Genomic DNA, 15,170 nt, shown 5'->3' on the forward strand with positions numbered 1-15,170 from the left:
CATCCCATCATATTATCTCGGCCTTAGCGGGCGAAATCATCAACGTATGTCAGCTGATTAAGTGGTGGTGCATATATAACACCGTAACCTTTTCCCATACCCATATACATATAATATACGCATATATAACACCATATGGTCATGTGTCAATGTACATGTATAAATGAAGGCAATGCATAATGAAGTAAGTCAATAAAATCTGTCGAAATGTCATAAGATCAATATGCCTTCGGTTAATATCACAAAATAAACTTTATCAACTTACGTATTTTCTGAGACCTATGAACAGACAATATAACAATAGGACACATTGGGAATCAAGAACATAAGCACCCCTAGTACTTTTAAGAATAGAGTCATTTGTGAAAGTTACGCGTTTGCTCGTTTTGTTTATATCATATGGATCATGCCAAAAGGAAAGAAGGGATAGCCTTAATGTACCTTATCACAGTCTTTCCAATGACCACGGTATACTCGTCTCGTCGCACTTTAATCTACAACAACGATAATAATACTATCATTAAGCTACTATAACGACCCAGCCGATCATTTTGAGCATTTGCATTCCGTTCAGCTATTTGAAGTCTTGAGCACCATCGTATGATGTATTATGACTTGTGTGAATCATCGGTTTTGGTTTTCAAGTTATTCGGAATTGATTTGGAAGAATGATTCTCAACTAGGGAGCTTTAAGTTGGAATAATTGACCAAGTTTGACTTTTGAGTATTTGCCCACGGATCAGAGTTTTGATGATTCCGCTAGGTTTGGATGGTGATTTTGGACTCGAGCGTATGCCCGGATTTGCATTTGGGTATTTCTAGAAGGTTTTGGCATTATGTTGCGACCAAACACACACGCAAGTATACGTAGTCGTCAAGTAATAAAGTTGTGAGTAGATTATCGTTCCATAGAGACTTATGATCATTAACTTTCGACTGATTCAAACTCAAACAAATTATCTATTCAAGATATTTCTTTCAAAATATGTAAGTAATTAATTAACAACTGAAGAACCTACCAAGCAATTAAATAAACTAGAGATCGACTAAAACACGTAGGTAATTTCTGATAAAAACTATTAGGAGAGGATATTACAGGATCATGGGCTGGCTAACAATCTTGTTACATTCTCGACTTAAACTGACTAATTGATTTATTTGGTTTGTTGATTGACAAGGTTAATGTTACTCATAAGAATCAGTCGAGTTCTTACTCGCATATTTAGGTTTACTTAATGCCTATATGTCTATGGAATTAAGACTAACAAGAACGCATTTACACTTCATGTATTTCAACCAAGCAAGACAGGTATATTTCTATCCTAATTGAGAATCCGTTCCCCGATGCCCGAGTTCAAGAACTTGCTCTATTTAATCCTATATGCAATCTAGAATTTTCACTTTCGAGTTCAACTCTAGATTCATAAATAGTATTTCACTGTTAGCTATGTAGCAAAATAATTAAGAATAGGATTAAATAAATAACCCAATATGATAAAATCAAACTCGTAAATTCAAATTTCAAATATCAACATTCATATAGAGCCCATGACCCCAGAACTAACGAGTTTAGCCACGCATGCTCATGGTAGTAATATCAAGTAATATCCAAGAATATATAAAAATCAATAAAAGAAGGAAAAGTAAGAACTCAAGAAAAATTCCATGGTTTCCAAACTTTGTGATGGCGTTTCTCTGCTTCCCCGTGTGTTCGATGACCTATAAGAAACGTTTTGGTTTATATATTGCGTACAAAAGTCGTGGGCCAAATTTTTCCTTTTCCTTTTCCGACTCAGCTTCAACTTCTCAGCATCGCATGCTGGGGTGGATGATTCGCATCCCCCCTCTGTTCCTTCATCTCTGTTGTGCCCAGGTGTGGATGCTAAGGCAGATCCCTTCTCTCGACTTCACTGCCAAGGCTGCACCAAATACATTTTTTTCCTAGGTTGGATGTGGCGTATCCACCCTCTTTTCCTATAGCTGGAGAACCTTTTCTTCATATTTTTGCACTCCAAACATCCTAAATCATCACACACAACTCAATTAGTCATAAAACCGATAATTAACATATGTTGGACATTTTAAAGATTAAATAGCACCAAAAAGCGGTTAAAATATGAGTAAAGTAACATTATAACATATAGAAATATGCCTAACATCACCACCCCACACTTAAACCTTTGTTCGTCCTTGAGCAAAGTAAAATCAACCTAAAATAGATCGAAAAAAATTAAGCTTATCGCTATCAAGCCACATTTCAATTAAGCTCAAGCACCCATGACTTTGGTTGATACCAATTATTAGCCCTTTGCATATGCATTCTCGGATTTTCTTCCCCATGTTAAAAATATACCAAGCACAATAGTAAGCAATTCAAAATAATCAAATAGCAACTTCGGGACATCTCAACTTCATAAACTGACTTCCTAGCATAACTACTTTCAGGCCAACTTACTCACTCTGACTGAAGAGTTGAATAAAGTCACCTATTCATCATGAAACATGTGCCCTCACTACAAAATAACGAGAGATAGTTCACACAGTCAAATAAAATTCGAATGCAATTTAAGGACTTCAAACAATAGAATAAATCATTCACTCTCTCAAAGAAGTTCACATGCGCACAAAAGGTACCATAGGCTTGCCCATTATGTAAATATTTACTAATGTAGGCATGCTCAGTCTAAAATCAATTAGGACTTTATCGTGGTTGTAACGTGGGCTAAGGGATAGGTAGGATATATATAGAAAAAAAAAGGTTAACCCTCCTAAGCACTTTAACACGTCAAGTAATCATTTCAAGCTCAATTTTCTTTAGCCCAACTTCAATTTTACAATAATATCACCCCAATAATATTCCCTCTTTCTTTTAGCACTACCTTAACTTACATCCCACTAGTAAGAATAAGACAACAATTTATTCATCCATATATTTTAATTTTTTCTTCTCTTTGTTTTTCTTTCGATATTTTAATTTCCGCTTGTGGTGTATTGTATTATCTTACAAAATAAGTGCACCTTTCTCCCTTTCACTGGTTCCACTGAAAAGCCAACCAAATCCCCTCCTTACTTCTTTTAGTGTTTATTTCACAATTAAAGTGCCTTAAGAGATACAAGGATCAAAAGTTTCAATTAAGAATAAAAGGGTATAGGCTCGTACTGTCGGTGCCAAATAAAAGGTCTACATGCTCAAAATGGCTAACTAGGGATGATTTTATTTGTGGTAGCATTACAATTCAAAAATATCAAAGAAGGCCTAATTCAAATCGATCAAAAGCTAGGATTTCACTTCAACTCACATGCAAGCTAAGTTCTAGACACAAATGTACTACATGAAACTGTACAAAAATCTTACCACATAATGGCACATGATTCAATTACATAGCTACGTTCCAACTCTCTAGCAAAGCAAGTACATAGTTAAGACACAATTTTAATGCAGAAGGTACAACAGGTAGCATAGGAGTCAAGAAAATGAGCCTAAGCATCACAAAAACTATTCTACTTTTCAAGGAAAAACTGGTTCTCAAAAACTCATGGAGAAAGTTATAATCCACATGCTCAGGTCTAACTCTGTTGGTATCAAACAAGTCACTGAATGTGCCGAATTCATTCTGAGTTTTTATATCCTACACTACTCTAACAATAAAAAAATAATACCTGGTTCAAAAATTCATCCCTTGGAAAAGAACCGATATCCAAAGAAAAACTAAGGGGGATTATTGCCTAATAGATTAAACTTACTAACTACTCAAAGCAAATAAAATATTTTTGTGCTTTTCTTTATTTTTCTATCAATTTCCTAATACTAACACTAATTCCAAGAATCAAATGAAAATCTTTTTGTATTTTGTCCAAGAACCTTAATCCCTCGAGAGAACTGTCCGGTAGTCCGTCGTTAGAAAGAGTTTACTATTTTCTGATTTTTTTTAAAATAGTGTATTTACTAGCTATTATAAGGCTACTTACTACAAATGTAAACAACAAAAGACTGAGAGTTACTACTTATAGATAAATTTACTAACTATTACAGGCCGTTAATTCAGTGAATATTACAGCCCCAAAAGTATCAAAAGCAACAAACATTGTAATAGATTAGTACATTCATCCACAAAAAAATGAATAACCGCCACCCCACACTTAGAACCGTGCATTGTCCCCAATGCACACAAATAAAGTAGAGTAGGATAAGAAGAAACTCCCTCAAGTCAAGGTGGAGGGCTCCTCCGTAGTCTGCGGAGGAGCAACAGAGACAGTGGCCTGGAAAGCAGGGACGGGATTAGTAGCAACAACCGAGTGAGTACTCGAAGCATCCACGACATCTATCATGGAACCCTCTGGCATAGCAATAGCATCCTCACGACTATGGGGCTCAGTCACAGTCCTATCATCACCATGTGGAGCTGAGTCTGTAGTATGCGGCACAATGGTCTCAGTAGGCATGGTGGATGGAGACCCCGGGACTATAGGAGGAGCAGAAGTGGATGGTCCAGTAGCGGAAGGTGCAAACAACTGTGAAATATCTATATCTGTATGTTGGACCAAAGCATGGAGAAGTATTGATACCTATTTCATCATTGTAGCCTTCTCAGCCTGGACTCGGCTTAGATCTGCACGAGACTGAATCAACTCACCTTTAGTCACACTCCACTCTGCAAGAGTCGCGATCAACTCAGCATTGTTCTCTTGCATATCAACTCACATCTGCTCAAAAAACTGTTGAATGGTAAACTTAGAAGCTCTCCCCTTGTTCGACTCTAGTACATGAGTCACATCATATGGTCCCAGAGCTTTAGCCTCTATGTCATCATTCTCTTTGTCCCATAGCACTCCCATCTCCGTTAAGTAAGTCGATAAGGTATTTGTGTAGAATAGCCTCCATTTGTAGTTCATCCTTGTGCGCTGCATTTGGTCGTGCATGATGGCTCCCAAGTTGAGCGGGATCCCTTTCTATAAAGCATACAACACTAGTGCTCGGTATCGAGGGACATGAGTTTTGTGTTGGCACGACATCAGGCGATTGCATATGAAATTCAGCACCACACGTGCTAATGCGCTCATGAATTCTTTGGCTAGAGAATGGTACTCTACACTTCCATGCTTCCAATTTGCATCTTTCCTGGTAGGGATAGGATAGACTGAATATGTGAGTAATCAGGCTCTTTTCATATAGATTCATACCTGTCCGTTGGTGTGTGTGGCACCCCTAAGAACCGGTTCAGAGCTTCAGCTGAAACATTGATATCCACCCCTCGTACTCTTACAATGCTGCCCCATGAATGACGCCATTTGACATAAAGCTCTCTCACAATAGTAAGGCTGGCTTTGTCGTGGCCTTTCAAGATAGGTCCCCATTGTTGCACCTCTCGAATTGATTTTAGAAGATCTAGATAATTTTTCTTCAGTGCACCAATGTTGATTGGATTTTCTGGAATATATTTCTTTGAATCCATGATTTTCTCATAAGCCCAGAATGCTTTTTCACTTAGAAAATTCTTCTCCCAAGCAGCTTGGTCAATTGGTTCACCCTCATCTTCATCGCTTATGTTGACATTTGTGAGCTCATAGTCCGAATCAGACTCGGACTCAGATTTTGAGGTAGCCTTCTGCTTCTCTTTATCGTTTGGATCAACCTGCTTTGTGGATTTGGTCTAGTGTGGCACATGTTCTCTTAACTCTATCTCCTTACTTGACGGTTTTGCTGATGTTTTTCTGGTACCCCTTTTCACATTCATCCTCACTAACGATTCCTCTTCTTCTTGCTCCGACTTATCAATTAATTGCCTAGTCGGCTGTGCCTTTGCTTTTTTAGTCCACTTTCTTTTATTCTGTGGGCTTGGAGCACCAGTTGCCTTTCCGGTAGGCTTTTTAGGCGGTTGCTTGTCATTATCTCTTACTTGTTACTTGGACGTTTTGCTCGTTGCCGCCATTGTGAACCTAAGTACCTGCAAAACAAAAAAGACAACAATTAGAAGGCAGAACATTGAAGTGCAAAAATGTGTACTTCCAATCATCCGCAGGCTTAAGCCATTCATTACTTCGTTCAAACATAGCCCATGGATTTCAGTAGGAATGAATTAACCGGTAGTACACGAGTGAGCAATACACTTATAGACATCATTATGCACAACAAGAAACTGATTCGAGTGTTTCTCACATCGACCATGTACATCACAATACAAGCAGTTGGGCACTTTAATTGCATTTAATTCAGCCTGGAACTTGGTCGCTCGGAAGCCTAACGACCATCAGATGCTTCAAAACGAAAGGTGAAAGAGTGGAGAGCACCATTAGCTCCTACACTCTAACATGGCTATAAACAGTCACTCAAATTACCCCACACTTATTCACTAGCATATGCTAGTATCGCTCGGTTACTCAGACTTCGCTGGCGCTTAAATTTAGCTCACGGGAAATTTATCGAACATGTGGGGTGCACTGTTAGTGAATATTTTCTTCTCTCTAACAAACACACTCATTACCCTCCTAAAATTGTTTAGATGACATGAATTATAGTTTTTCATAATCACACATCAACAACCAATCAGAGGCGGCAAGAAAAGCCTCAAAATTTTTACAGTTTCCTTTCTTAGTTTCATGGGGGAAGATCACTAGGATTAAGCATAACCTAAGGAAATTGGGAGTGGGATTCTGTCGCCTTTGAGGAACAAGAAGAGATGAGAAGAGAAAAGAAAGAAGGAGAGGGAAGAGCACATACCTTGAAGCGTTGAGGTTGGAGGCAGTGGTGGTGCAAGGGGTGGATGTGCGTCGGCTTGAGAGGAAACAGTGGGGGAGGGATTTGAGGTGTTTCAAGTGTTGTAAGTAACACTTACCTGGGCGCGCAGAGGGGATGCGACGCATTCCAGTTGGTTCTCTAGTTTCTTCACACATGCGGCCCTTTGCGCGATGGCCAGACTTCACTGCCTTGCATAGTTGGCCCTCTAACTTTCGGCGCTGAGGGGGATGCAATGCATCCACCCTGTTTTCCCAAACCTGGAGCTTTTGTTTTCTTTTTTCTTTTGATAAACTGAATTACATACAAGAATTAACTCCTACAAAATAAAAAAATTCAAAACGAATGGGAAGATTAGTAAACTACGAAAACAAAATAAAATGCATAGGTTACTTCCCAAGAAGTGCCTGATTTAACGTTGCGGCACGACATAGCCCGTTTTTCAAGCATCGGCCAAGTCCATCAAGGTCTTGTGGTGTGCAATGCCACAACCCAAATAGTGTTTTACTCTCTGCCAATTTACCATGAATGTACCACCTGAGCTCGTATCACGCAATTCCACCGCTCCATGAGGCTTCACACTAACCACTTCAAAGGACCCCGCCCATCGAGACTTAAGCTTTCCGGGGAAAAGCTTCAACCTCGAATTAAACAAGAGAACTTCTTGACCTGGCTCAAATTCGCGATGTTGGATGTCCATAACATACCACCTCTTGGTTTTTTCTTTATACAATTTGGCATTTTCGTTCGCATGCAATCGAAACTCATCAAGCTCGTTGAGCTGTAACAATCTCTTCTCCCTAGCGAAGTCCATATCCATATTTAGCTTTTTAATCGCCTAATAGGGTTTGTGTTCAAGCTCAACAGGCAAGTGGCACACCTTCCGTAAACCAATTTATACGAAGATGTTCCTATGGGGGTCTTGTATGAAGTTCGATACGCCCAGAATGCGTCGTCAAGCTTTCCGGCCCAATCCTTCCTATTTTCACTTATTGTTTTCTTCAGAATTTGCTTCACCTCTCTGTTTGACACTTCCATTTGACCACTCATTTAGGGATGATAGGCGGTGGCAACCTTGTTCTTAACTCTATATTTTTCTAGAACGTTGTTCAACAACTTATTACAGAAGTGAGTTCCTCCGTCAATTATCAGCACCCTTGGAGTCCCAAAGCATGTGAAGATGTACTTTTTTATAAAGTTTACCACTACCTTTGTGTCACTAGTAGGAAGAGAAATGGCCTCCACCCACTTAGACACATAGTCGATCGCCAACAAGATGTATCTGTGACCATTAGAGTATGGGAACGGTCCCATGAAATCAATCCCCCAAACATCAAAGATCTATATTGCTAGAATATTTTGCAAAGGCATCTCGTACTTCTTCATGATTGTTCCGGTACTTTGGCACCTGTCACACCGTTTAACAAAGGCGTCTGCATCCTTAAACAATTTTGGCCAATAAAAATCCGATTACAGCATTGTTTGTGAGGTTCTATCCCCACTGTGATGACCTCCATATGGTGAAGCGTGATAGTCTTGTAAGATTGCATTTATCTCCTACTCAGAAACACACTTTTGTACGAACTTATCTGCGCACTGCTTATACAGGAATGGCTCATCCCACAAGTAGAACCTCACATCATGTAGAAATCTTCTTCTATTATCAGGTGTTAATTTAGGTGTCATCACCCCACTTGCAATAAAGTTCACGTAGTCTGCATACCACGGGGTTCACTCGAGGTGATTGCCAATAAATTCTCATCCGGAAATATTTCCTTAATCGAACCTCCCTCAGCCACCTGATTTCGATTTTCTAATCTGGACAAGTGATCAGCCACTTGATTCTCTATTCCTTTTCGATCTCGGATCTCCAAGTCAAATTCTTGCAAATGGAGGACCCAACAAATCAGCATCTGTATGGCGTCGCTCTTTTCAAACAGATAATTTATAGCTGAGTGATCAGTGTAGACAATGACTTTGGTCCCCATTAGATATGATCTAAACTTGTCAAACGCCCACACCACTGCAAGCAATTCTTTTTCAGTAACAATGTAGTTCATCTGATCTGGATTCAAAGCTTTGCTCGCGTAATAAATGTAGTGAAAAGTTTTATCCCTCTTTTGCCCCAAAACAACTCCTATTGCGACGTCACTCACATCGCACATCAATTCAAATGGCTACGCCCACTCCAGGGCAAAGATAATTGGCACAGTCGCCAATCTTTTCTTCAGCTCCTCAAATGCTTTCAGACAAGCATAATCAAATTTGAAGGGGATATCTTTCTCAAGAAGCCCGCACAGAGGAGAAGAAATTTTTGAAAAATCTTTAATGAAACGATGATAAAAACCTGCATGTTCCAAAAACTACTAATGCCCTTTGTTGATACCCAATTTCGTCCCCATGTTTTTATAAAAGTCATATATGCTTCTAAAATATCATTCCCGAATCATCACCAATTTACAAGGGTCATATAAGAATTTTTTATAATTTTTAAATCTTTAAAATTGATTTTCTTGCATTTAAATTATTTAAATATGTATTAATTATCCCTTCAAATCATTTTATGAGGACTCAATCATCCAAATTCATTATTTGCATCCACATATATGTTTCATAATATTTTACTTTATTTTTTCATATAAGTATATTTGTATTTTTAAATTATTTACATAATTTTGCAATAATAGCCTATATGCTATGCATAATTACACTGTTTCACATTATTTGTGCCAAATAACATTTTTATATTTTTATAATGTTAAGATATTTTTTTTAAAGACTTTACTGCATAAATAATATTTTATTATGTGTTAATTACTTTCATAAATTATTTTTGATAAAATTTAGTGTATTTAAATTATGGCCCAGCTTTAAAATGAATTATAGACCAAAAATGGGCCCAAAAAACATTTGGCCCACTTCATTTTTCCTTCAGCTGCCCAACCAAATGACCCTTTTTATACCCGGTCGGTACCCATTTTATTACCCGCCCCGCCTCTCTTTTAATCTTGGCCGTTGATCTCAAATGATGAACGACCCATAAACATTCCCTCTCTTTAACTAACCAAGCTCACCCCAAACCCTAATCCCATTCCCACACTACAGCTGCCTCTATACTCTCTCGAACCTTCTTTTCTCTTCTGCCAACCCTTGCTGCCCCCACTCAAATCCAGTCCCAATCCGATAATCACATGGAAATCTTCCATGATTCTGAACTCGAGTTGTAAAGATTATTGACTGTGAAGCTGTTTTGTGATTCTTAACTCTTTTCTCGTATTTGAACTTGCCTACAATTCCCAGCTCTGACATCTGTCTATTACATGTGTTCAGTATGAATGATTTTTGACTCTTTTAAGCATGTTCACCCTAATGTGTGTGTTTGATTCTTATTACCTACTACTCTCCTTGAGATTATCCCTGCTTTGTTTTGCATCCTTATGACAAGCCAATATATGTGTTTTAATGTACCTGATGCTCTACTGCGACCAATTCTTAATTGTGATGTCCGCCAATTTTGAGCTTTGCTGTGTGTTCCATGCTCAGTTCAATCCTATGTTGTTTAAATATACTCATTGTCTATAAGGTGAAAGGCAAACATCCAGCCTTTATATGACAATCTAGTTCTCAATGTGTCTTTTCCTATTGAGAATTCTGGCTCTACTAAACATGTTTAGCCTGTTATGTTATGCTGATGTTTGTTGTCAATTCAGAGTTTGCTTTCCTACCCTGTCCTAGATTGTTATGTCAACCAAACTCATGCTTTGGAGATAATTTAGTCCATGTGTAACTTGTTACTCTCCAAGTCCTGTTGTCTATGAGGACCTGCTATTATACATTTGTGATTCTATTGTGTGTTTTCTGACTTGCTCAATCTTGCATTCCTTAGTACCAGTCAAGACCTTGGGAATATGTCTTACAACTGACCTTCTTTCACTACACATGGCCAGATAATATTAGAATTGATGCTTGCTTCTCCTACTGTTGAAGTTTGATGTTATCTATTGTACTATGATTAATGTTCAGCACGATAACTTTTTTTTGCTAAGTAATTGCACAATCATGAACCTGTGATGTTATGGTGTTTTCACTAGACCTTCATGTTAAAACTTTCGTGTGAATGCTCTGCTCTATTTCACTCTATTAGATTTTCATGTGTCTAAAGTCCTTTAGGCTAATTTTGAATCATTTTACTTTTGAAACTCTTTGGGATAGTGACCATTTAGCTTTGTTTCTGAGAATACAAGCATGAACCTGCCTTGTAGACTTGTCAGTATTTCATGTGATCTTGTCTATGTGCTTTGGCTAGAACTGTTGTTAGTTACAACTTTAGGAGTTAAGTGTGAAAAGTTGTTTAAATTAATCTTGCGAATGGTTTGTCATCTGCATGGTTAAGTTTGGCATCCATTTGGCTAAGTTAGTTATTCGTTGGGCCTGGTATTGAGCCATATGTATTGTTGGACCTGGGCACTGGATTCAGGAATATTCTACTGTCCTTATGAGCCTGAGATTTGGGTCTTTTGGTTGGTAAGGATGCTGAAGGCCCAGAAATTCACTAGGTTATTTTATAGTGGGCCTGTACTGTTTGACGGAGGCACGCACTTGTTTCAATATGTATTTCTGTCATATTTAGCTTGCATTATTCCATTTGGGCTGTAATAACATGTAATAATGAATAATTTGGGATATAGTGAAATTGGGGTATGGATTTGCTTTGTTCTTGCATAAAGGGTAGAAAACATGCCTATAGGGTCTGTGTGTTCTATTCGCTGCTTTATTTAACATGTGTTATTTGTTATTTCGTGAACTAATAGAAATCATGTCTCTTTAGAATCGCACACACTTCACCTAATTTGTCTAATACTTGCACACTATCTTAAACATGCTACTAATCGCCATTCTTGTGTTTAGACAACATACCTATAGGATGTATATGTTTTTTCTAGCTCTCATGCCTATAGGACTTTAGGTGGTTAATAAAATTGATTTTATTTTTTGTGTACTGTCCATCTAGATATTACACTAATGTCTTACTCAACTGCTCCCGCCGTTTTATTACACTTCCACATAGATAGCATGCCTATAGGAATAAGTATGGTAAAAGTGAACTTAAATACCCTATTAGAAATCTCGTCTAATTTTATCCGCTTGAAAGGCATACCCATAAAATAAAATGCTGGTAACTCCTAGTTTCTTATAGCCTTCACCACCCATTACGTAAACAAATTAGAAATCATGTCTATAGGTTTGTAATACCTATAACCTGCAAACTAGTTAACTTGGAACATCGACACTGCCTGTGTGACACCTGAAGTTAGTCAGCTAGAAATCCTTCCTATAGGAATTTTACATTGATTGCTGAGTAGTTCAAATCACATAGAAACTATGCATATAGGTCCAAAACAATTTAACATACCAAACTTACTTATCTATAGCTGTGCGTTTAAATAATCTGAAAATCTAAGTATAGCTATAATTGCCTGCCTAATTGACGGCGTTCATTCGTGTCTATATGAGGAGGTGAATTTGAGCCTTTGGTGTTGATTACGTGAAGTCCTAATTATTTTGAATGCGCGATTAGTTTTATCATTTTGAGCAACCTAGGTAAAGTCTTGAATCATCCAAATAGAGGTCCAAAGCCTCCTGGACCACAGGTACGGGACGGGTAGTGCATGCATAGGGTAGAATTTAGAATTGAATTAGAACGCCTTTAGGTAACGACTTCAACATAGTAATTGGGTAGCGGGAGATGATAGTCTGTGCCCGCTGAATAATATGAGTAACTCCTAACCTTAAGGGAGTTAAGAAGTATTATTTATGTTGCACAGGGTGATCCTTTAGGCTAAAAAACTTAGGACCCCCCATTTTTCTTACTTGTTATTCGTATTTAGTCATCTAACATAGATTAATGTAGTTGTAACCTTGTAATCATTTGTACCGACTCTCGGGTGTTATGATAAGACTCTTCGACTTCTACGTTTTCCTTTGTTTATTCTATCACCTTAAAAATCGTTAGGTGGTGACTCTTCTCTTTTAACACCTCCTTAAAAGAGTTGTCACACATCGAAACCCTCTTTCGTGAGAAAACGGGGAGCGACATCCTTAACAGATGTTGGTGGGGGGAATTTTTCAATCTCCTCCACCTTTGCCTTGTCCACATGCAGACCATTTTTGGACACCTTGTTCCCCAAGATTATACCTTCTCGTACCATGAAATGGCACTTCTCCCTCTTTAGCACCAAGTTTGTATCCTCACACCTAGCAAGCACTTTATCAAGATTCATTAAAAAATTATCAAAAGAACATCCAAACACTGAAAAATCATCCATGAACACTTCTACAAATCTTTCAACAATGTCAGTAAAAATAGCCATCATACACTTTTGAAAGGTCGCAGGTGCATTGCAGAGACCAAAAGGCATTCTCTTGAATGCATACGTACCATAGGGACACGTAAATGTGGTCTTCTCCTGGTCCTCAAGGGCTATAGATTATACCCCGAATAGCCATCTAGGAAATAATAGTATTCTTGTCCAGCTAGTATATCAAGCATTTGGTCAATAAAGGGGAGAAGGAAGTGGCCCTTGCGGGTGGAATTATTTTATTTTCTATAATCTATGCAAATTATCCACCCAGTCACAGTTGTTGTGGGAATCAAGTCATTATTTTCATTGACTACTACAGTCATCCCCCCTTCTTAGGTATACATTGAATGGGGCTTACCCATTTGCTATCAGAGATTGGAAATACAATACCTGCATCAAGCCACTTAATCACTTCTTTTCTTACCACCTCTTTCATGATTGGATTTAGGCGGCATTGGTGCTCTACACTTGGCTTGTGTTCTTCCTTCAAGAAGATTTTATGCATGTAGAAGGCTGGACTAATGCCTCTTATGTGAGACATCATCCACCCAATGGCTCGCTTGTGCTCACGCAACACTCTTAACAACTTTTCTTCCTGCAATTTAGACAAGTCGGAGGAAACAATAGCAGGTAGAGTGTCAGAACCACCCAAATAAGCATATTGAAGGTGAGGGGGCAAGAGTTTTAGTTCCAATTTTGGAGCCTCTTGAATCGACGGCTTTGGTGGAGGCTCACTCGGCCTATTTAAGGGCTCAAAGGGGTTTAATCCTTGCATGTAGACACAAGATGCATCCAGTATATGCATCATCTCCTCAACCTCGTCATCAATCTCTAAGATATAGAACAACATGAATGCTTTCTCTAGAGAATCGTCTAGATATACACTCTGATCTATCATTTTTTCGTCCACCTCCACAACAGATATCATAGAGAATCCTCATAATGGCGGGAAAGTCGAATCGCCTTGTAGACATTGAAAATTGCTTCCTCGTTGTCTACCCTCATAATCATTTTTCCCTCTCTTACTTTAATAATTGCATCACCTGTAGCCAAGAGAGGTCATCCAAATATGATTGGAACTTGTTCATCAGCCTCATAATCTAGCATAATGAAGTCCGCTGGGAAGATGAATTTTCCAATTTGCAGCAACACATCTTCAATCACTCCTTCAGGGTAAGCTATGGATCTATCAGCTAGTTGCAGCATTACAGTAGTTGGTCTTGGAGCTCCCAAACCCAATTGCTTGAACAAGGATAAGGGCATCAGATTTACGCTCGCCCCCAAATCACAAAAAGCACAGCGCACATCAATATTACCAATCTGCATAGGGATGGTGAAGCTGCCAGGATCCTAAAGCTTTTGAGGAAGCTTGCCTTAGACCCTCGAAGTGCACTCCTCAGTAAGTGCAACTATATCTAATTCAATCAATCTCCTCTTGTGAGCCACTCTATCTTTTTTGTACATAGCATATTTTGGAATTTCACGAAGTACATCCACCAATGGAATATTTAATTGAACCTGGCTCAACATAGAGAAAAAATTGTTAAACATGTGATCATCATTCTTCTTTTGTAATCTTTGGGGGAAAGGTGGTGGTGGCCTTGCAGCACTCACTGGCTCTGGACTTGCATCATCTTTCTTTGACTCGTGTGTTGCTTTAGCAATCAACTCCCCCCTCATGTATAGGCTTATCTCTTATCTTCTTGGGCGCTTCTTCTAATTCCCTCCTGCTTCTGAGTGTGACTGTATTTACTTGAGGGTTCTTCTCTGTATCACTGGGAAGAGCACTTGCAGGCCTAGTATTGTGATTTGACGCTATCTACCAACTTGTATCTCAAAATTTCTAAAATCGGTCCTGAATTATTGATTGTCAAGAAACAACTTCTTCAACAGGTCATTCGTACTCTCCTTGACTTGCTGGGGTGGCTTATGAGGTTGACTGTAATTTCCTTGGGGCCTATATTGATTTTGAGTCACCTGATTTCCACCCCAGGAGAAGTTAGGATGATTCTTCCAATCTAGGTTGTAAGTTTTCCCATATTGTGCATGTTGATTGATCAGTCCTCTGTTTTGTT

The 15,170-nt window shown here is 38.6% G+C and overlaps 1 protein-coding gene across 1 annotated transcript; it reads right to left on the minus strand.

Moving 5' to 3' along the window:
- Positions 1-14,154: 14,154 nt before the first annotated feature.
- Positions 14,155-14,775, minus strand: LOC104109624 (uncharacterized). The gene is made up of 2 exons (XM_009618977.1): positions 14,476-14,775; positions 14,155-14,415 (listed from the first exon to the last, which is right to left on the minus strand). Exons 1-2 carry the CDS (start codon positions 14,773-14,775, stop codon positions 14,155-14,157), a joined length of 561 nt encoding a protein of 186 aa, XP_009617272.1.
- Positions 14,776-15,170: the final 395 nt, after the last annotated feature.

Source organism: Nicotiana tomentosiformis, chromosome 1 (assembly GCF_000390325.3).
Source record: "Nicotiana tomentosiformis chromosome 1, ASM39032v3, whole genome shotgun sequence".
Lineage (NCBI taxonomy): Eukaryota > Viridiplantae > Streptophyta > Magnoliopsida > Solanales > Solanaceae > Nicotiana > Nicotiana tomentosiformis.

Excerpts from the sequence above, each read along its gene's own strand:
- LOC104109624 (XM_009618977.1), bottom strand. The coding sequence starts at position 14,775 with ATGAGGGGGGAGTTGATTGCTAAAGCAACACACGAGTCAAAGAAAGAT. Across the intron at positions 14,416-14,475 it reads CTGAGGAGTGCACTTCGAGG|ATTGGTAATATTGATGTGCG; the intron begins GTCTAAGGCAAG and ends ATCCCTATGCAG.